Source organism: Pleurodeles waltl, chromosome 8 (assembly GCF_031143425.1).
Source record: "Pleurodeles waltl isolate 20211129_DDA chromosome 8, aPleWal1.hap1.20221129, whole genome shotgun sequence".
In the NCBI taxonomy this organism is placed as follows: Eukaryota; Metazoa; Chordata; class Amphibia; order Caudata; family Salamandridae; genus Pleurodeles; species Pleurodeles waltl.
In genome coordinates, this window is record NC_090447.1 from 1,534,192,667 (window position 1) to 1,534,216,499 (window position 23,833).

At 46.1% G+C, this 23,833-nt stretch overlaps 2 protein-coding genes across 2 annotated transcripts in view; one reads left to right on the forward strand and one right to left on the reverse strand.

Moving 5' to 3' along the window:
• Window positions 1-2,742, forward strand: part of WDR4 (WD repeat domain 4) — an 80,915-nt gene extending 78,173 nt beyond the window's left edge. The window contains exons 10-11 of the mRNA XM_069202967.1: window positions 791-857; window positions 1,675-2,742. Coding sequence (XP_069059068.1) covers window positions 791-857; window positions 1,675-1,865 — 258 coding nt within the window. The 3' untranslated portion in view covers window positions 1,866-2,742. The remainder of the gene's footprint in view (window positions 1-790; window positions 858-1,674) is intronic.
• A 9,169-nt stretch (window positions 2,743-11,911) lies between these two features.
• PDE9A (phosphodiesterase 9A) overlaps window positions 11,912-23,833 on the reverse strand; it is a 209,129-nt gene continuing 197,207 nt past the window's right edge. Inside the window, exons 18-19 of the mRNA XM_069202968.1 lie at window positions 19,210-19,265; window positions 11,912-12,189 (exon numbers count right to left, since the gene is read on the reverse strand). Of these exons, the coding sequence (XP_069059069.1) occupies window positions 19,215-19,265 (51 nt within the window). The 3' untranslated portion in view covers window positions 11,912-12,189; window positions 19,210-19,214. The remainder of the gene's footprint in view (window positions 12,190-19,209; window positions 19,266-23,833) is intronic.

Genomic DNA, 23,833 nt, shown 5'->3' on the forward strand with positions numbered 1-23,833 from the left:
AAGCGCTTTTTGGTAATTCTGAAGTGTGATGGAAACAGGTTTCAAAGGGATCAGAACAACTCGAACCACTTTACTAGATGCAAATGATAAATAATTTCCGGGCATTATGGTTTGTGTGCTGTATAGTTTCATCAGCACAACTCCATGTTTGTGCAAATGTAGTGGCCACTTCAATGGAAAATGTGTTGACGGTGAGTGACTGTAGCTGCCGCTCCATGGTTTCGCACTATATTTGACACGCCACCAGCCACGTGCTGCACCCACGCACCCTCCAGCTCACTGGGCGTGACTCATCTGCTACACTTGTTGTTTGTGTGATGCTGGGGTTTTCACAGTCACTGTGACTGCAGTATTGTAACATTGATGACAGCACCCCAACTCTGACGTGTTCCAGCACCTCCGAATATTACACACATTGGACAATCTAGAAGCGCTTCTGGGCACAGACACTAGAAACTGATATAGTCCAACATGTTTGGACTGCGGTAGCAGTGACCGAGAATCGTAGTATCTTTTGTGGGAAAATGCACAGATGAGCTCTAGACCTACATGTGAACATAAGAATCGCAGCCTTGAATTGGTTCTCTGCGAGGCCCCGTAGGGCCTCTCCAGGACATGCTGTCTACCAACAGGCTCCGTTGCGGAGTGTCTTAAGCCCTCGTACAGACCTCTGCACTCAGTCCTAAGGTCCTTCTTGTTTCTTTCACTCTTGCCTCTGACCTGCTGTAGCCCAACATTCGTTGTCCTTTACCTGGGGCTTAAATATTCATTTCTTGTTTTTCCCCTTCAGCGCTCCTTGGATGATGGTGTGGCGAGAATGTCCAACCACTTGCGAGATAACTGGACCCTGATGGAAGGTGAGAATATAAAAAAATTTAAATGTCTTCTAAGCCAGAGTTGAACAGGTGTGTCATGAGCCTTATGTACTCTAGTCCCAAGTGGGGGGAGAAGGTCTATGAGGGATGAGTGACCTCCTAATTGAAGGTTTGAGGTGAGCATGGCTGCCTCTAAATCCTAGCTCACCAGGTGCATGAAAGATGTCTTGTCAGCCTCTTACACGTACTAACTGGAGCAGGGAAGAGGAGAAAATGCTGGTGTCTGTGTGTCTGTCTGCTATCCTTTGGCCTGGAGCTGACCAGTGTGAACATGATCTCACCACAAACATTGAAAATGTGTCCAGGACAGTCTACCTCCAGAAGCACCCTTGTGTCCAGCATCATTCATTCCAACATGTGGAATGTCCTCTTCCTTTTATTTATATTGGTCAGCACCCCTCCCCCCTACGCTAGGAGGGTATCTGGAAATGATAAACAGGACCTTTGGTCCGAACTTGGTGTTAGTACAACTGACACTGCAACGCCTTCTAGAACAGTGAAACGTCTCAACTTGTTTACCCTGTATGTGACAATAAATTAAAGGGGGATTTTCAGCAAGATGTGCTTTATAATGCATATTTTGATGTTCTACTGTTTTTTAAGCAATTGGTGTTTCCTTGTAGACCTGCTTTTTAAAAATCATTTTTAAAGATGAAAATGTGCTCTAGGATTTCACACGTGGGGGTGTGTGGTGTTTATAATTATGAATCCTAAGTATTACTTTGGAGTACAATGAAAGTAATGTTGTTGTGCAATACATTTCTTTGTTCTTTACCTCCTTTCTGTTTTTGTTCCCCAGAATGCCGGGGCACAGAAAGCTGCTACCGCAACCTCTACAAGGCGTCTTATGACAACATGGCCACCTACTTAAGGAAGAAGGAGGAGCGTATCCTCGAGCAGCAGCAGAAGAAACGGAAGGAAGCAAAGGGCGCGCAGCAACCAGCCAATGTGCAGACCCAAACATTGCAGCCGGCGATGCCGGCGTCCTGATGTCGGGCTCACCCTGCGGCACAACAGGAGGACAATAGGCAGACCCAAACATTGCAGCCGGCGACTCCTGATTCCAGACTCAGCCTGCAACGTAACAAGAGGACAATCAGTAGACCTGAGCATTGCAGTTGGTGATGCCTGGGTCCTGATGCCACACTCAGCTGGAAGCTGAACAAAAGGCCATTCAGCAAACCAAATCGTTGGAGCTGGTGCCACCTGTTTCCAGAGTCTGCTGGTGCCCTGCCCAGAGCAGAAATCAGGATTGATCCTGGATGCTTGGCAGCATTTTGTGGTGGACTCCATGGTTATTTTTCTACAGCACATAGACCTAATAGAGGATTCAGCTCCTTGAACCGAAGCTTGCAGATTGTGCTCTTTCCTGATCACTTCCACATGTCCCAAGCCTCTAGAAAAACCTCTTACATTTTGTTTAAGTTCATCCATATGTCTGGAGAAGAACCGGTTCTTGGATTGAACCAAGTACTGCCATTGCCGGTGCAATCCGCGACACCTAGGAATGCAGCCGCTGTACCGTTTACAGCCTCTGAGGAAGGAAAGGTTTGCTGCTACGGTGACACCTGCTGCCGGACAGTTCAAGTAGCAGTCGTGGTGATGGCTGGTGTCAAGAGCACCTGGGCTGTGTGAATATCTGTGAAGGGAGCTGCAATCCATTTGTCCTTCCAGGAGATGCAGATGTACTGATGAGAACAGGGGAACAACCCTTCGCGGGAGTCTAAGCGCCTCGACGCAGTAGTGATGGTGGGGATTGGTGACCTGGCCAGCTGCTTCTGATGCCTTCATAATATTTTTGAAATCTTGGCTATGGAAGGAGACTGAAAAATAAATCTTGAGAGCTGTCGGGGGCAGAACATCTTCACTGGTTCTTGTGTCTTGTTATGCGGCTTAGCAGCCAGTTCTTTCACATTATTTCTAGTCTTAAGAAGACATTTGCTTGAGGTAAAATGTTCCTGTGTTTGTTGGTCTTTTCCTGATGCCGTCTCTGGTTTACTTTGATTTTTTGATTCAATCAGCAGTTTTGGTCCTTCAGGTCTTGATCTCGACTGCTGTTTCAGAAGTATTAGGACTATGACTGGCTGGGGGGGCTACATGTTGACTGGCTCTGTACTGTAGGAGAGTTGGGCAGCTGTGGGGTTATTTGATCAGTTCCTCTCTGTGCTGGTCTGTGGATGGATTTTACGCCTTCATAGGAGAGACTTGCACTTCCTCAGAGAAACCTTTTGCTTGGTTTGTAGATTCGGAGAAGGGAAGTATATTTAATAACTAAATTTTAAATATGTTGTTCTAGCAAACAATCAGTCGGGAAGGCAGTAGGAGAGCACTAGCCCCATCATGTCTGACGGCTTACCTTCTAAAACTACTGTTGCTTCCGGAACCCCACAGATCTAGGCTTTAGCCAAATATCTTGTAACACTCTTTGTGAAGAGCTGGTGATTTTTTAAAAAAAAAAAATTTAAATAAACATTTTATTTGAATTTTAAGTTGACATAAGGTTTTCAGACAATCGCATCAGGCCTTGAACACATGGCTGCCACCCACACGGAGTTGGTGATTTTTTTTCTTTTACATAAAAGCACAAAATTGTAGCACAATCACCATTGAAGTGGGCTTGTGCATGTCCTCTGGTGAACTATTTCTAGACGTGTGAGCCAATCATGATTGTCAGTTTCACTTGCACAGGCTGCCTTCTGCCAGGCAATAACAATAAGATATGTTGAGTCCTACTCAACCAAGCTTTGGTAATTGGCCATATTCAGGTCACTAGAAATACTCTGTCCAGGATGCATGAGCCCTCCCCCACCTAGATGACCTGCTTCATCATTGGGCTCTGGTCCTCGGCGGGTGGATGCTACAACACTCCCGGGCCCAGCGAATGCGCTGTTTGCCAGGGATCTTTTCATCTCAGTGCTTGATATTAGTCACACAAACATATGAAGAACCCTTCTCTAATGTTTCTAATGCACGTGTACTCATCAGGTTTGGGGATTGGGAAGACCTCGACACCCTTGTAGGGACCATGCCATTTGGGGCTCCTCCCCATTCTCCATGGCAACCATGTCTTGCCAAATATCCCCGGGCTGATCTCGACTAGGTCTGCAACCTCTCTCTCAGGAGCATGATGAAGCCTTCTGTAATGCCTGCTGCCCCTTCTGTTTAAAGACAACTGTTTCCATTGGCCACAATGTCTTCAAATAATGTGGAGAAGCAGCAACGACACCCTGGACATATTCGGAGCCAAGGACCTTGAGGGTAAGCCCCAGTGAGCCATCGGCTGCCAAGGAAGAGGCCATGTCGCCAAAATCCAGCTCAGGTTCTGACCTGAAAATCAGACTTTCCTCCCACCCAGCAGGCCGTGACTACTAATCTGTCTCCTCTGCATTCCAAGTACTGATCACCTTCTGAGCATTACATTTTTTTGGGGGGGAGAGGGGAGGAAGAAGAGGGAAAACCTCTCCCTCTTGACCATGGTCGGCACAGAGTGCATGCTTCGGACGCCATGCCCAGCCTTGGCTTGGGGCCAAAGAAGAGCCTGAGGCTGAATCACTTGACACCTACCACTCTCTTGGCACCCACAGCTTCCTCAAAGCACCCTCTGAGCCGAAGGCTTCAACAGCCAAGCCTTGTTTGGTATCTGACATGTTAGCACCAAAGCACTTGATGTCGAGCCCTGCTTCCTCCACCAGCTCGGTCGAACATGTTTTTCAGTGGCTACAGGAAGAACTCTACGCCAGCCAGCGTTGCATCATGATCCACCCACTCATCTGGACGGATCCTCACCCAGCCACCGCCAATAACGGCTTCAAGTGCAGACTCTGCTCTTTGGCCGTGTCAGCAGCTAGAGGGCTTCATCAAAGCAAACAGAGCTACAAGGCGACCAGTCCGCCGCCATTGCTTCGTCCTCCACGCCCTCTCATGCCCCACCTCTTCCTTCTCACTCAACTCCCTCCCTCTTATCTGCTGACCTGTGCCTTACTGTCCTCAAGGGCCACCACACCAGGTTTGGGGGGCATAGCCCAGGGAGCCCCAGGATAGTCCCTGGGATGACTAGGGTGTCGATCCTCCCAGTGGTACAGACCCGCTCTCTCACATCTGACCTCCCATGAAATGATACTCTCTCATATCACACGGTCCTCAGCAGGGCAGCCTCTTTCCACAAGTGGCGATGCATAAGGCCCCATCGAGAGATTTCCTGATGGAAACCCTCTCATCCTCGGAGATCCAGGCAGTACCTCCCAGTGTTAAACGGGATGCTCAGACGGCTCGTGATATTTTCAAGGAGCCTGTTAAAGGCCATGTGGTTACCCCTAGTGTGGACAAAAACACAAGGCATCGCCTTCAGCCCCAGTCTACATTAGAGGCCAACTCCCACTTAACTCCTTGGTAGTCCACACCGTCCCCATATGTGCTAGTGGTCAGGCCACAGACGACTCACCACCACCAAAGAAAGATCCTGCAGGCAAATTGCATTGCTGCTCAATATGCCAATTCATGGATGCATTGCTAATTGAATCACCTCACTTTCCAAATACCACAGGGCACGCTGGGATGACAAGGAGGTGCTGCTCTAGCACCTCTCTGAGTACCACAAAAGAGGCCAAGATGTGATCTCTGAAGGCAATCTCATCTCAAACATAACCATACGCTCTACCCTTAATGATGTCGACACTGCGGCCCATGGTATTAAGTTTAGCGTCCGAATCCATAGGCACATCTGGCTCTGTGTGACTAGCTTCAAGCCAGATGTCCAAAAGCATGTCCTCAACCTGCCCATCGATGGGTAACATTTGTTTGGGCAGCAGGTTCATCAGTTGCTGGAAGAGGTCAAGAAAGACAAGGAGACTGCAAAGTTCCATGGGTGCCCTCCAAAAGCCCTCTGCCCATGGGTCCATTCCGTGGCCTGTCTACCGCAGCGGCTCCAAGGCTACCCACCCATTCTCCCCACCCCAAGATACTTCCACCACTTTCGAACACCAGCAAGCTCAACCACCCTCTACAAGGGGATATTTTTGAGGTGACTACAGAGGAAACAATTCCAAAGGAAAAAGGCAAGGGTGGCTCCCCCAAAAGAGCTGCCCCTCCTAAACAGAGGCTTGCCCCCCACCCCCCGGATCACAGGACAGCTGTCGGGTGCAGGCTCCAAGGGTTTCTCCACAAATGTCAGCAAATCACCTCAACCCAGTGGGTGGTTGACCTCCTATGCCATGGTTACTGTTTGGCGCTTACTTACGCTCCTCCCAACATAATACGCCACAGAAACATTCTCTCCCTGCAACACTAACACCTCCTTCAGGAAGAGGTAGGCACCCTCCTCAAGGGTGCTATAGCACCAGTGCCATTACACCTACAAGGCACGGGGCCAGTACTCCCTCCATTTTCTCTTTCCCAAAAGCGACTGGTCCCTCAGGCCTATCCTGGACCTGTGGCACCTAAACAAGTGCATCCTGTAAGAACATTTCCACACGGTCACACACTACAGGATGTCATACCGCTACTGCAACATGGCAACTTCATGACTCCCCGTGACTTCAAAGATGCCTATTGCCACATCCCAGTCTACTCACTGTCGCTAACTATGAACTCATAATGCCTGCCACTCACCACAAACAAGTTTTGCCCTTTGCCTTCACTACTGCCTTCAGAGTGTTTACACAGTACTTGCCACGACCCTTCGGTGCATGGACATCCTTGTGTTCCCTTACCTGGACTGGCTGATCAAGAGCACAATAGGTGGCTACCATACACCTCGTACATGACCTCGGGTTCACCATCAACCACACCAAGTCCCAACCACTTCAAATACAGCCCTATCTATGAGCGGTCCCCAGCTCGTCGGTGAGCAAGGCCCATACCAATCCCTCAAGGGTACAATCCTTCCAGACATTTCTCCTTTTTCAGCCAGATCACCAGGTCACAGTTGGAACAGTCATGTGCCTCCTCGGCATGAAGGACTCTTGCATTGCCATAGTCCCCCATGCCAAGTTACACATCCACCTGTTGCAAGAATGCTTAGTGCAACAGTGGTCTTGAGCGGAGGGTCACTGGGAAGATATAGTGTTGAATGGGATCTGTACTCATTGCTGTGTGCAGTGGTGGAACAGCAACAACCTGTTGCAGGGGTGGCCCTTTCTCAACTCCATTCTGTAGATCACCGTTGCAATGGATGCTTCCTGTGCAGGTTGCGGTGCGCATTTATAAGACCTCACTGTCAAAGGTCTGTGGGCACCTCATCACCAGGAGGATTGCCACATCAATTACCTAGAACTATTGGCCATTCAACTATCACCTAAAGACTTCCGTTATCACATTCTGGGCAAGGTGGTCCACATTCACCCAGACCATTTGACTTTGACCCAGACCATGTATTCTTTACAAAAGCAATGCAGCTCTCCTTTCAGCTGTCCGCATTAGCTTAGAGCTTTTGGCGGTGGATGGTCCACCACAGACTCCATCTCCTGGCAAAGTACCTTCCGGGAGTGGACAACGACTTTGCAGACCTCAGCAGGATGCAGAAACAAGTCCATGAGTGGGAACTCTACCAGAAGTCGTCCTTCTGTTCTTCCATCAGTAGGGGTTTCCAACTTAGACCTTTTTGCCACTGTAGAAAATGCAAAACGCCCAAGCATTGCCTCCAGGTACCTTTTCATAGACATCCCTCACACTTATCCTAGTGACTCCCATCTCGGCCTGGCAGCCTAGTTTCTTCACCCTCCTTGAATTCTCGGTGGGGCCATACAGGAGGCTCCCCACAGCTCGACCTTCTCACTAAGAACCATGGAGAAATCGGGCACCTTGACCCCCAGGATGCTCAACCGTGCGATATGGCTCCTGAGGACTTAGTTTGGGTATCTGGCCCTTCCTTCAGAATCCATCAACATTCTTAAGTAAGCATGCAGGCCCACTACCTGTGCCAGCTATGCTGCAAAGAGGAAACTGTTTGTTCACTATTACCTATGAAGACACATTGATCCTTTAACAGCAACTGTCCAGGATATTGTATGTTACCTCCTACACTTAAAGACCTCTGACCTAGCCTACACTTCCATTCAGATCCACTGAGCTGCAGTGGCTGCCTACCTTCAAAACGGAGAACTCACATCCCTGTTATCAAAGCTTCCATGGAAGGTCTCAAAAGAGTCTTTCTTTCAGGGTCCCCCCGGCCCTGGTTTGGAATCTAAGCATTTTCCTCACCAGACTCATGGGCCCTCATTATGAGCTCACTTATCTTTGCCTCCTTCAATTCCAGTCCTGAAAGAGGTGGCCTTTCTTGTGACTATAATCTCTTAGATGTGTCGGTGCACTCCAAGCTTCAACATTGGAAGAACCTTTCTTCCAAATCCACAGAGATAGGATTCTCTTCTGTGCGAACCCTAAATGCATGCCTGAGGTGGTTCCCCACTTCCACCTAAGCCAGTCTGTACAGGTGCCAGTTTTCTTTCCTCAACCTGATTCAGTTGTGGAAGGGGCTCTCCATCCTCTAGATGTTAAGTGAGCCTTTATGTACCATGTGGATAGAACATAACCCTTTCGCAAAACTCAACAGCTCTTGATTGCCGTCTCAAAGCTGCACAAAGGGCAGGCTCTTGCCAAATTAGGCATAGCACGGTGGATAGTTAAATGTATTCAAACATGTTGCACGCATTCGAGCTCAACACTAGATGACAAGCCTGTGCACAGCATGTGAATCTACAGGACTACATGCCACGAACAGAAGCTTATGGGATAAGTAACATTTTCCTTATTCTTAATGGTAGTAGTCCATGTTAAGGTTAAAAACAAACAAAATGAGAACTCTGAGGATAATAATGGTCCTACAGTGTGGTCAACATGTTTCTCACGTTTGGTGCTGTCCGGTTCAGTGGTGTTTTATCAAGACCGTTTCTAGTGCTCTAATCTACAAAGAGGGTAGTTGTTGTAGTGAGCAGTGCCAACATTTACCCGTATGTATACGTGCAAATAGTGTGGGGAAATACGTTTTTGCATAGTATAGTTACTCCTCTAATCAGAGGGTTAAAAAGGTCTTATTAACATGACCTGCAAAATAAAAATAGACAAAACATACAACATGTATAAACAAATTGTATATATTTTCATATCCTCTCCAAATGAGAAGTGAGCACTGGATTGCACCCCACATGGTATGAAAAAATGTGACTAGGGCAACACTGCACACCATGACTGAAAGTGTCAGACAATCAAAATTGTAGGTCAGTTACAGTTTACCCTGGCTTTAGTTGGACGGGCCTCATAAGGTTACGTGGATGGAGCACTTTCCATGTAGCTAACTTGAGAATCTAAAGTTAAGTGAAGGATTAAGACTTGTTGTCATAAAGAATTCAAAAAATGTGTTTTAGCCATGGTGGGGACTCTTTATTTTACCTGACCTCATCCATGCTCCCAAGTCTAGATTTGCCCAAGGAGCGCAGTCGGCTTTGGTGCTCAGATCAGTGTCCGCACGTGTTGCGTCTCTGCCAACCCTGATGTGGGACAGGACAGATGCTTCAAAGTTGGCGCCATCATCAGACAGACAATCTACTTGTGTTCAATACTTGTGTGCTGAAAACTTTGTTTTGCTGTTGCGGGTTATTTTGTTTAAAGATAAGTGGAGAACAAGGTGGAAAAATTGTTCAAATTATAATATGGTAATTCTGCTTGAGTATGATTGTGTTATATAATGCACCTGATTCACAAAAGTCACCTTTTGAGTAGGTTTACACTTTTGAGTAAGGTTATTGCTTTCCGGTGTTCACAAATTGCACTTTAGCAGTACCTTACACTTGTGTAGCCAATCCAGCACAACACATAACCGACCACTGGACCTGCAGCACCCACCACAGAAAATAATGGAGATGGGGAAATAATGTTAAATTACAATTTTTAAAATAGTTAAACAATGTTAAAAATATATAAAATTTGTAAATATTTTTAAAATAGTGAATAACCCATTTTAATTAGAAAAATAATGTAACAGTACATGTTTAGTAACCTATTTTGAATGTACGAAAATAACAAATTTTATTTCATATTTGTTACATTATTTCTTTTAATTTAAAATTAGTTAATTATAAAATATGTAATAACTTCAGTACTATTTTTAGATTATGTTTTAATATTAATTCATATGTTTAATTGTCTTTACCTCCATTAATTGTTATGGGAGCTTGCTGCAGTAACAGAAGTGTAGTGCTGGATTTACTATTTTTTTATTTTTTTTATTTTAAATAGTAACTTACACTCGGAGGTTGCAAATACTGAAAAGTAGTAAGCGTACTGAGAAGTGCAATCTACCTTTGTGAATCAGGCTTAACGTCTCCAGAATCCTAGACTGAATATGCAGAGTTTTTATCCATGGCATATCAGATTTAAATGTAAGTAAATTTTATTTGTGCCAGGGAAAATTCAGTCTATTTGTTAATGATAGAGACTTATGTAATGTTTAAGAGTTTATATAGAGAAACAGCCTTTTGTGCCTAGTGCTTTGTAGCAAAATATAAGCCATCTTAATCTGCCTTGTGGTCATGCATGCCCACATATCTCAACTGACCTATGCATGCGATGAGTAGTTATTTGTATGGCTGTTTATGCAGTTACAAAGCACCCAATTTTGTGGTAAACTTAGTTTCCTTGGTTATGATGGTAAAGTCGCATAGGTTGAAGTTCCCACATGCAGCGTCCCTGGTTATTTGGGGCAGACCCCAGCTGGTAGTAAGAGTTTTTGGTGCTTTTTTTCAGTCTGGTGTGAACCAAATGTTCTCTCAAGTTACTTGATCATTTGAATGCGACAAGAGGCTTTGTTAATGTTAGACTGTCCGTGTTGAGAATATTCTATTTCTTATTTATAATCTTCTTGATGTCATAGGGCATAGGTGTGAAAGTAGTTGCACATGCTAGTCTTTGAGTAAGGGTCTTTGAACTGAATTCAAGGAGAGACCCTATATTTTCCTGCTGTTTTGTGACCATTCCTAATTATCTTGCCTGGTACCACTTTTCTTTGAGCTTCCGAGACAGGTCCTTGGCCTGTATGTTAGTCAAGTGACCACGCTACAGTTCCTCCGTTGTCTTAGAAATTGGCCATATGTAACACCCTTGAGTGTCAAAGCCAAGTAGTCTGTGCGATCGGTGGGTTTGTAGAATGTCCTTGTCCTCAGGAGGTTATTGTCAAGTCCAGAGATCTCATAATCTGAACATGTGTAAAAGAACCTTATGTATGGGTCTAGTCCTTCCGACTGAGGATTCCTCGGATCTGGGTTTATCTTCTTTCCCCGTTATCAGGATGTCCTCTATAAATCTGCCCCGCAGCAGAAGGATCTCTGATTTTTGGGGACTATTTTCAGTGTAAATGTTTTGTTCAAAGTTACGCATGTATAAACATGCAAGACTGCGCAAAAGAGCTCCCCATCGATGTCTGTTGGATTTGGAAATAGAATTTGCAGGAAGATTAGGAGGCTGCACATTGTAGTGGGGGGGAGTTGGGGATGGGATGTCTTACATCACTGGAATAGTGGCCGTGGTCAGAGAACAGCGGTGAAGAATGACAGTAACGACCACTGGCACAACCCTCTAAGCGTTGACTGCTCCAGGAGCCAATGAAAAGGCCTCATTGAGCAGATGTTGCCAGTCACTGCAGTGTGCTCACTCCAGAGTGAACCAGGTGCAGGGAATGTTTCATTTGTATTTAACACACCCATCTCTGTACCACACACAATATATGCTGGATGAATGATCATTTGTACAACCCTATGAGACACGTGTTTCTTCTCACTGACCCCCAGATGGCTCCTGACTGTGCATTATTGGGCCTATGCATCCCTCTGACTGAATACAACTTTCTCCACTTTAGGACTATGTGGAGTGCTGATGTCTCTGCATTGTTTCTCTGAAGGCTAGGCTCCATAGAAGACCTCCCCACCCCCCCCCCCCACCCGAGACGGGCTTTGCTTTACCCCGAGCACATCAGGTACCACTGGTGGCACTCTCCCGGCACATCCGTACATCTTCCACAGCAACAAAGCACAGTGTGACAACAACACTACTGGAGGACACAATTTAATGTAATATTCACAAAATAGAAACTCTCCTATATATTATATGAAAATAATTTAAAAACATATCTTAGAAAGGCAATCTATAAAAATGACTCTACAATCCTTTGTTTTGTTCTAACAAGTGTGATTCTAAAGACATTCCTGGATGTGGTGGCTTGTCCTGAACAAGCCCGGCTCGTGTGTAAGACTCTTCAGCGCCTCCGCTCCAGGATCCAGCTCTCCTCGGTTTCCAACTTCATCAGCAGGGGAGGGTCTCCTGTGTGCTGGGACAGAGAAAGAGTGGGTTAATTGAAGTTCTGAGTGTGACACAGGTACATAGCTGAACGCTCTCACAGTGTAATTGCCACCCAGATTCTTTGTGAATGCAATAACAGGTTTTCATCGTATGGCCTACCCAGATGCCAGGGGAGTGTTGAATCAAGTTCCCACTGGAAGCCCTGCCAGGTGCAGTATTTGCCCAGCAGGAGCAGTAGAGAACTATGAGTAAGTTTCTCGCAGAACCCTGTGATCTCCAGCAGCAGAACAGAGACAATGCAGGCCCCCCAGATGCCAGGTGAGCTTGGTGATCAGGTGTAGAGATGGGGGTAAGATGTGAGGCCCGCGTGGATGGAGTGTTGCGAGTACAGCCAGGTCGTGCTGGAAGCACCACCATGTATGGAACTTCAGGTCACAGTAAAAATGTGAGTTCCTCACTAGGGATGCTTTAACATGAGTGCAGTATGCTTTCCATATCAAACCTAGACGCCGATATACAAGGTGACTTCTGGCTGGGAATTTACTGTCTCAGTAGGACGGTGCCATTGTAATTGAAACAATACTACAAATGTGGTCTGTGGTTGTCAGTCCCTGTGCTTCCTGGGAAGGATCCCTTCAAGGGTGAGAGAGAGCTGCTCGTAGACCAGGCCTGGACAGAGCACAGAGTGAAGGATCAGGCTGTGGGCATTGTTGGGGGTGTGATGTGTCTAGAAATGAGACGTGCTTATGTCTAAAGAACTAAAGGTAAATATAACAATATTTGCATACAGATTCCAAGTGGCAAGTACATGGCAGGTCCGCCCATGTCTGATGACTTTATTTGGGGGAAGATGGGAAGATGGGGTATAGGGACAAGAGATGAGAAGGGGGAAGAAATGGAGAGATTTGCTTATCTAATCAGAGATTGCCAAAATATTCAATAAACCCTGACAGCATCATAAGGTTGACACCCGAAGGATCACTTCATTGGCAGGAAGTACCTGTGAGGTTGTCTCCGATGTGATTTACAGGCAGGTAGAGACTTTCTCTCTATATGAAGTATACATTTTGAGCCATACGTATACAAAATACTGCTCCAGCGTATCATTTAAAATATCATGCAGCAAAGAGGGCCTTGATTTATTCAGTCAGCATCATAGGAAGGGCCACTTGAATTAAGCGGCAGGCGAGGGCCAAATTATGCTGCAGGGTTGAGTAAATTATGTGGCAAGAAAGGGCAAAATATACTGCATTTTGTAAAACCACTACTTTATTATGTTGTCATTTTTTTAAACCTGTTAAGTCTGCGCCTTGGTTACACCTGGTTAGTACCAACTCAGCACCGAGATATAACAATAAGCAACAGAAAACTGACCAGTCCCGCTTTGCAAAGGGCCTTACACCACCTGACAACACGTCGCTGCATTTTTAGTTAACTTTTAAACGTTTGAGCTAGGAACAATTTATTTTGGTTAAAAACTACAGATTTTGTGGCAGATGATGAATTATGTGGCAATTCTTCAATTGTGCAGATATTGCTACTGTCGAACAATCTTATAATTCCAGTGGCCCTGGTCGTGGGTCAGCCCTTGATAGCAGACTGATGCTTCTGACAAGGGAGTTGGAGCCATCTTGGTTCAATGCAATGAGAAGGGAGGCAGCATTCTGTTGCTTCATCAATCAAGGAACAGAACAGGGCTGCAATCGAGAATAACTCCTTTTAGAGTCTGTTGTGCTGCCGAATTCCACAGTCGTTGAAAACACCAGGCAGATTTGTGTAAATGTACAAACAAGTAGATTTTTTGTTAAATAAAACTAGGAAAAATGAACTGGCGGATACTTTCCTCTGGACAATATCGAATACAGAGCCCCGAGAGAAACAACCCTGGGCAGTGCAAATCTGTTTGGCCTACCTTTACATACAACTGAGACAGTTTGGCATTGCCAATGCTTGTTTATAGTAGTCTTTAACGTCTCTGAATATCGATGTTGTATTTTCCACATTCCTGCTGCACTTTTCTACTTGCCACTAGATGGCACTGGCTGTGGTGGTGTTTAAACCTGGCTCTGTTTTCTTAGATGCAATGCTTCCTTTAGAGAGGGACAAATGACAATTCTATCCCATAGAGCTCCTGTGAACGGGTCAAACACAGAAAAGGAAAACACAGCTAGGAGCACAGCATCTGAGATTGACGCGAAAGCCATCCAATCTCGGCAAGGATTGGCTCTGTGGAGTATTGTACACAATGCTGTCTGCAGCACACAGGTGAAGCTGTCTGCAGCGATGCCGCAAAAAGGAGTAAAGTTCTTAGAACTCCTAAAAAAAGAATATTAAGAGTGAATACTTTAACAAATAACTAAGATAGGAAGATGGTTTTGGGGTTAAAAAAAAAAAAAAAAAAAGACTGCTTGTTGTAGTCTGTCTTAGTTTAACAATTACCCATACCGCTGGAAGGAAAGAGAGAGGAGAAAAGAGGTGAAAAAAAAAGAGGTAGACATGGGGGTGGGGTCATGAACCTTTTCCATTTATGCACCCAGGGTCTGGAATAACATCCCTGGATCCATCAGGACACCCCAACGCTGCTCCACTTTAGGAAAGAGTTGAATTCACGCCTCTTTAAAGTACACTACATCACAACGCATTATTTGTCCACAAACCAGCCACCTTTCCTATCACTCATGGACAAGAAGTGTGCCTTTGGTCCTGTACAGAGCTCCGTTAACTTTTGGCTAGGTTTGAGGTTTACCAGTACCACATACATGCAGAGATACATGTCAAGCTGAGGACAACGCTGGGGTTAAAGTTTGATGATGATAGGGTCTGGGTGGAAGAAGGATATTGGCAAGCAGCAGTCATGGTGCATCAGACTTGGGAGAACTGTGTTGTAGGAAAAATGTCCTTGCATGACTTCATAAGCTGATCCTGCCCCTTTCTTGAACATTTTTCTAATCTGCTTTGTGCATTTTTCCCAAATGGAGTTGATGATCTTAAAGTCCATTGCGCTTTTGAGAAGGTAATGTCTTGACAGGAGAGCCTAAACAAGTGTGCCACACCCATGCTCTAAAGAGGCTACTTGCCCCACTTATCAACCTACGGGATGGGTCTGACCAGATGTGGGTCCCCGGCACAGTGTGTCAGTGGAACCAAGCTGTACCCAGAGGATGATCTGATAATTGGCACGTTTCTGGTTCATGAAGCGCCTGGCAGTTCGGGCTGGCCTCTTCCTGCTGGAGCAGGACCAAAACTGATTTGCATGTGCCTGGGTCCAAACTGAGATGGCATGGTGGGCTAAAGAACGATGGATTGGGATGCGGCCCGAGTAATTACCAGTGGCTGATATTAATTCAAGCATTCTGCCAGCACATTTTGTATATTTCAGTATGTTGCCCTAAGTGGAAGGATTTGCCCAGATATGGGTCCCGTGCACACTGTCACTGGAACTAAGCTGTACCTGGCCGATGAGCCAAGACTAGGGTGAAACTGGTTGTGGGTTGCTTGTGTTCTGGTTCGGGGAGGACCTTGCCTGGCAGTTAGCGCTGGACTGTTCCCATTGGTGCAGGGTCAAGACTGATTTACATATGGCTGGGCCCAAACTGAGGTGACATGGTGTGCAAAATAACAATGGATTGGGATGCGGCCAGAGTGACTACCAGTGGCTGACGTTAATGCAAGCATTCCATCCACCTCTGTTTTGTGAACTTATTGTGCCAGTGACCAACCTATCCAAAAAATATTTTGTGGCAGCAGCTGAATAACGTCTCAAGGGCAGAGACCTTTCTATGAAGAAGCCCACAGGGGAGCCGGCCTGGTATTGACCAGAAGGAATACAGAAAATATTGTTGTTAGAAATGGGGTCTTTGGTTGGCAGTCAGGTTACCCCCTGTTCAAGCAAGGACCCTCACTCTAGTCAGGGTAAAGGAGAATCACCCTCAGTTAAGCCGTCCCCCCCCCCCCCCCCCCTTGGTAGCTTGGCACGAGCAGACAGGCTTCACTTCAGAAGCAATGTGTATTTGTACCAACAACCTCACTATAATACAGTGAAAACACTACAAAATGGACACCACACCAGTTTAGAAAAATAGGTAATAGTTATCTAGATCAAACAAGACCAAAATGACAAAAATCCAACATACACAAGTCAAGATATGAATTTTCAAAAGAATAAGAGTCTTAATCCTTAGAAAACAGTGAGAATGCTGTTGTTATACAAAGTACCTGGTTAGCGTCAAAAATAAAGCTGCATGGGCGAGCGTGCTTCGGAAAAGGGTAGCGATGCGTTGACTCCTTACTCGCAAGTGACGCCATGTGTTGTTTCCTTCTCTGGCCGATGCATTGTTTTCCTTCCACGCAAGAGAGTGATGAGTCTATTTCCAGACGGGGCACCTTTGAATCCACGTAGTCGGGTTGACCTGGGCCCCCAGGGACGATACGTGGACATCCGGTTGCATGGTATCAGAAGACCAAGCTGCGTGGGGTTTGCATTACTGGCCCCTGTAGGCGGGTGTTGCGTGTCATTTCTCCAGCTGCGATGCGTTGATCTTCCGGCCGTGATGCAGGTGGAGCGTTGATTTTTAGCTGCAAAGCCGGCGGTGTGTCGTTTATCAGCGGTGTTGTGGAAGGTGCGTCAAATGTCCCCACACGGTGTTCTGTGTGTGGATTTTCAGTTCTGGTCTGCCAACTTCACCTTTCAAGGGCCCAGGGACTGGATAGGTCATCACTTGGCAGGGCAGGAGCCTCAGCAGAGAGTCCAGGTGCTGGCTGGCGAAGTCTTGATGGCCCTGAGACTTCAACAACAGGGGGAAATCTCAGTTCAAGCCCTTGGAGATTCTTCTCAAGCAGGAATGCACACCAAAGTCCATGCTTTGTCCCCTTTCACAGTCAGAAGCAGCAACTGCAGGATAGCCCAACAAAGCAGTCACAGACAGGGCACCACTTCACCTCTGCTCTTCTCCTTGGCAGAGGTTCCTCTTGATTCCAGAAGTGATTTTGTATAAATCTAATTTTCAGGGGTTTTGGGTTCAATACCTACACCCTTTCCTGCCTTTGAAGTAGGCAAACTTCAAAAGAAAGTCTTGGTTGTTCAGAAGATCCTGCCTGGCCCAGGCCAGGCCACAGAAACACATGAGGGGGGGTTGGAGACTGCTTTGTGAAAGGGCAGGCACAGCCCATTCAGGTGTAAGTGACCACTCCACTCTAGCACAGATGGCTCATCAGTATAAGCAAGCTACGCCCCAGCTCACTTTGTCTCTCTGTCTAGAGAGGATTCACAAACAGCTGAACTGTCAAACTGACCCAGACAGGCAATCCATAAACAGGCAGAGTCACAGAATGGTTTAAGCAAGAAAATGCATTTTCAAACTTAACAATCTAAAAACCAACTTCACTAAAAGATGTATTTTTAAATTGTGAGTTTAGAGACACCAAACTCCACATTTCTATCTGCTCTCGATTGGCAAACTGCACTTTAATTATATTTAAAGGAAGCCACCATGTTAACCTATGAGAGAGAGATAGGCCTTGCAACAGTGAAAACTGAATTTAGCAATATTTCACTAGACATGTAACACTCATCAGTATGTCTCACCTTTAACATACCCTGCCCATGGGGCTACTTATGGCCTATCTTCAGAGGTGCCTTTCATGTATAAAAAGGGAAGGTTTAGGCCTGGCAAGTGGGTACACTTACCAAGCCAAATTGGCAGTGCAAGACTACACACACAGACACTGCAGTGGTAGGTCTGAGACATGTTTACAGGACTACTCGTGGGTGGCACAATCAGTGCTGCAGGCCCACTAGCAGCATTTTATTTACAGACCCAGGGCACCTTCATGTGCACTGTACTTGGGTCTTATAGTAAATCCAATATGCCAATCATGGATAAACCAATCAACAATACAATTTACACAGAGAGCATATGCACTGTAGCACTGGTTAGCAGTGGTAAAGTGCCCAGAATCCGAAAGCCAACAAAAACAGGTCAGAAAAAAATAGGAAGGAGGCAAAAAGATTGGGGATGACCCTGCAAAAAGGGCCAAGTCCAACAATTGTCTACGTGTTTCCACCTGCTCTGGTAAAGATTGGGATGATGTTCTTTACTATCAAATGTGAAGTTAGCGGACCTTTTAATTGGCTACAGCAGCCCCCTGGTGTCAGTATAGGAGTAAGGGGACCTGGGCGTAACTCGTATTTTGTCTGGAATTTGAGACTCTGAAGAACAGGATCTTGCTGGCTGCAGTTTTCTACCAGACCTGACTGACCTCTGCGTGACTCCTTGATGACCTTGACCCTCAGCTGGCCAGAAACCACCTTAAACTTCAGTGTGATCAGTGGTAGGCATCCAACAGAGAATTGTTTCTTGATTGTGTGGCGTGCTGCATCTTCCCCAAACTACCCAGCTCCTGACACCAAAGCAGTCCATATCTCCCATCACAACCCCAGAAGGGTTTCCTCGTGAACCGTGGCCTTGCGATAGTGGTCTTTGGTCTGCAGCCAGCCTGTGTGAACTCTAAGCCATTGTAACAGTCTCTCCTTCCTTCTTGAGTTACAAACCGTTCTAGTTGCGGTTGGCTCCTGCCATCAAACTGCCTTCCTTGTTGGGGGTGTTTTGTGATGCCACTGCCAGGTGAAAATCTTGACTGTGAGAAGCCAGTTCTTGGATAAAGCCCTCCTCTGAAGTTTGGCATCTGGTTAATCAAACGTCAGTGGGTTCAATACCTTTTTCAGTAACTTTAAGCTATCAAAGGACCACAGACCAAGTGCATTTTCTACTTGGGGAAACTGAACTTTGTTACTTTTATCAAATGTTTTTGAAGAATTTGTATTTGTGAGGCAATACCACTGTTTTATGCTCAACAACGATTCACATAAAAATACAATACATCCTTATCTTCAACACAACAACATAAAACATTTACTACTTTTGCCCTGCCGCAGTCTACACCCTTGAATATAGAGATGCAATGGCACCTCTGATATACAAAGTGGAGTTTTGCTGGCCTCCTATAGTCTCCACCCTAGATTTCAAAGGGACTTCTAGGTCTTGTTTACCTGCTTTACTCATCTAAGGTTCCAGGAACTGATGCCCCAATGTTCACGTCTTCCATCTAGAAGCGAAAGAGGACAAAGTGACCATTACAGAAAGCAAGGTGAATAATGCAGCGTAGGAGCAGAGAGCATAAGACAAAAGGATGAGAGACGGCAGAAAATGAATACAAGGGAGAATACACTAGGTTCAAGGAGCTGCGAGAGAACAAATGATGGCTTTAGATGGGAGGACACAAGAGGAAGAAAGATCTGGAGAGGACAGCAGAAAATGAAGACAGCACTGGGCTCACACGAGATCTGAGAGAACAAATGATGAATGTAGAAGAGAGAATACAAGATAAAGAAAGGCCAGGAGAAGATGAAGACTGCACTGGGCTCCCAGGAGATGTCAGAACATTTCAAGGCTATGGAGGGGAGAACACAAGACAAAGGTCTGGAGAGGACAGCAGATGAAGAAGACGGCAGAACACAAGAAGAACAGTGGGCTACAGAGTACAACAGAAAATGAAGACAGCAATGGTCTCACAAGATATCTGAGAGAACAAACGATGACTGTAGAGGAGAGAATGCATGAAAGGCCAGGAGAAGATAGCAGAAGCTGAAGACTACACTGGGTTCCCAGGAGATGCCAGAACACTTCAAGACTATGGAGGTGAGAACCCAAGATGACAAGGGTCTGGAGAGCACAGCAGAAGAAGACCGTACTGGACTTTATGGGAAGAGCAAGAGAATAAATGATGACTTGAGACTGGAGAACACAAGAGGAACAAAGGGCTGGAGAGGACAAGAGAAGATGAAGACAGCACTGGACTCATAGGAGGTGTGAGAGAGCAAATCAAGACTAAGGAGAGAAGGAAGAACAGAAGACGAAGGAAGGGCTGGAAAGGACATCAGAACATGAAGAGAGCAATGGGCTCACAGGAGGTGAGAGAGAGCAAATCATGACTGGAGGGAAGAATACAAGACAACCAAATCGCTGAAGAGGAGAGCAGATTAGGTCCACAAGGAGAAGACCGTATTGGGCTAACAGGAGGTGTGAGAGAACAAATCACAGCTATGTAAGGAAGAACACAAGATGCACAAAGATGAAGGAAGGTCCAGCGAGGACAGCAGAAAATAGAGCCTATCGGGCTCTCAGGAGATGTAAGAGTACAAATGCTGACTAAAGGGGAGAACACAAGACTAACAAGGGTCTGGAGAGGACAGCAGAAGCTGGAGACACCATTTGGCTCCCAGGAGATGTGAGAGAAAATATGACTGGAGAGGGGAGAACACAAGATGAACAGTGGGTGTGAAAGGGCAGCACATGAATAATGCCAGGTGTGAGAAGGCAACAGGAGTCTAACTATAGGAAGGTGAGGTCAGCCCAACCTACAAGACATGATATAACAGATGATGTAATGGGGCGAGGTGGATATGGTAGACAAGAGGAAAATATAGATGCATCGGAGGAGCTGAGGGCTCTATACATTTACTGGAAGGGAAGAGAGGACAATATACATTATTCAAAGGGATGAGGATAGTATAGGTGCATTGGGGGGTAGGGGGCTGAGAGGGCTGCATACATTTACTTAAAGGCATAGGAGGAAACTATACCTTTAAGGTCAGGGCTGGGAACACAATGTACATTTATTGGACATACAAGAGCCCGGTAGATGTGTATTTGGAAGGGATGGGAGTGCAGTATACATTTATTGGAAAGGAAGAGAGGACAGCATGTATTTAAAGGATCAGATGACAGTATACATCTACTGACCGGATGAGAGGACAGTATACAGTTCCTGAAACGATGAGAGGACAGTATATGTCTATGTGAAAGGATAGGAGCACAGTATACATCTACTGACAGGATGGGAGGACAGTATATGTCCAGGTGAAAGGATCGGAGCACATTATACATCTACTGACAGGATGAGAAAACAGTATATGTCTATGTGAAATGATAGGAGCACAGTATACATCTACTGACAGGATGGGAGGACAGTATATGTCTGAAAGGATCAGAGCACATTATACATCTACTGACAGGATGAGAGAACAGTATATGTCTATGTGAAATGATAGGAGCACAGTATACATCTACTGACAGGATGGGAGGACAGTATATGTCTGAAAGGATAGGAGCAGAGTATACATCTGCTGACAGGATGAGAGAACAGTATATGTCTATGTGAAATGATAGGAGCACAGTATACATCTACTGACAGGATGGGAGGACAGTATATGTCTGAAAGGATAGGAGCAGAGTATACATCTGCTGACAGGATGGGGGGGGCAGTATATGTCTATGCGAAAGGATAGGAGCACAGTATACATCGACTGACAGGATGGGAGGACAGTATATGTCTATGCGAAAGTATAGGAGCATAGTATACATCCACTGACCAGATGAGCACAGTATACATCTCCTGACAGGATAGGAGGACAGTATATGTATATGTGAAAGGATAGGAGCACAGTATACACCTACTGACAGGATGCAAGGACAGTATATGTCTGTATGAGAGGACAGTATATGTATATGTGAAAGGATAGGAGCACAGTATACATCTCCTGACCGGATGAGAGGGCAGTATATATCTATGTGAAAGGATAGAAGCACAGTATACATCTACTGACAGGATGGGAGGCCAGTATATGTTTATGTGAAAGGATAGGAGCACAGTATACATCTGACAGGATGGGAGGCCAGTATATGTTTATGTGAAAGGATAGGAGCACAGTATACATCTACTGACAGGATGGGAGGACAGTATATGTCTGTGAAAGGATAGGAGCACAGTATACAGCCACTGACAGGATGGGAGGACAGTATATGTGTATGTGAAAGGATAGGAGCACAGTATACATCTACTGACCGGATGAGAATACAGTATATGTCTATGTGACAGGATAGGAACACAGTATACATCTACTGACAGGATGAGATGACAGTATATGTCTATGTGAAAGGATAGGAGCACAGTATACATCTACTGACAGGATGGGAGGACAGTATATGTATGTGAAAGGATTGGAGCACATTATACATCTACTGACAGGATGGGGACAGTATATGTCTACGTGAAAGGATAGCAGGACAGTATATGTCTATGTGAAAGGATAGGAGCATAGTATACATCTACTGATGGGATTAGAGGACAGTATATGTTTATGTGAAAGGATAGGAGCACTGTATACATCTACTGACAGGATGGGAGGACAGTATATGTTTATGTGGAAGGATAGGAGCACAGTATACATCTACCGACGGGATTAGAGGAGAGTATATGTTTATGTGAAAGGATAGGAGCACATTCTACATCTACTGACAGGATGGGAGGACAGTATATGTATATGTGAAAGGATAGGAGCACAGTATACTTCTACTGACAGGATGGCAGGACAGTGTATGTTTATGTGAAAGGATAGGAGCACAGTATACATCTACTGAAAGGATCAGAGGACAGTATATGCTTATGTGAAAGGACAGGAGCACAGTATACATCTACTGACAGGATGAGAGGACAGTATATGTCTACATGAAAGGATAGGAGCACATTATACATCTACTGACAGGATGGGGGGGGACAGTATATGTCTACGTGAAAGGATAGGAGGACAGTATATGTCTATATGAAAGGATACAAGCACAGTATACATCTACTGACAGGATGGGGGGACAGTATATGTCTACGTGAAAGGATAGGAGGACAGTATATGTCTGTGAAAGGATACAAGCACAGTATACATCTACTGACAGGACGGGAGGACATTACATGTATGTGAAAGGATAGGAGCACAGTATAAATCTACTGACAGGATGACAGGACAGTATATGTGTATGTGAAAGGATAGGAGCACAGTATACATCTACTGACTGGATGAGAAGACAGTATATGTCTATGTGACAGGATAGGAACACAGTATACATCTACTGACAGGATGAGAGGACAGTATATGTATGTGAAAGGCTAGGAGGACAGTATGCCCCTCATTCTGATTCTGGCGGGCGGCGGAGGCCGCCCGCCAGAATTCAGCCCTCCATAATACCGCTCCGCGGTCAAAAGACCGCGGAGGGTATTATGAGTTTTTCCCTGGGCTGGCGGGCGGTCTCCAAAAGACCGCCCGCCAGCCCAGGGAAAAACTCCCTTCCCACGAGGATGCCGGCTCGTAATCAAGCCGGCGGAGTGGGAAGGTGCGACGGGTGCTGTTGCACCCGTCGCGTATTTCACTGTCTGCCAAGCAGACAGTGAAATACTTGTAGGGGCCCTCTTACGGGGGCCCCTGCAGTGCCCATGCCATTGGCATGGGCACTGCAGGGGCCCCCAGGGGCCCCGCGACTCCCCCTCCCGCCATCCGGTTCCCGGCGGGAGAACCGCCAGGAACTGGATGGCGGGAGGGGGAGTCGGAATCCCCAAGCCGGCGCAGCAAGCTGCGCCGGCTTGGAGGATTCCTGGGGGCAGCGGGAAACCGGCGGGAGACCGCCGGTTTCCCTTTACTGACCGCGGCTAAGCCGCCGCGGTCAGAATGCCCCGCGGGGCACCGCCGGCCTGTCGGCGGTGCTCCCGCGTGCCGCGGCCCTGGCGGTTCTATACCGCCAGGGTCGTAATGAGGGCCTATATGTCTATGTGAAAGGATAGGGGCA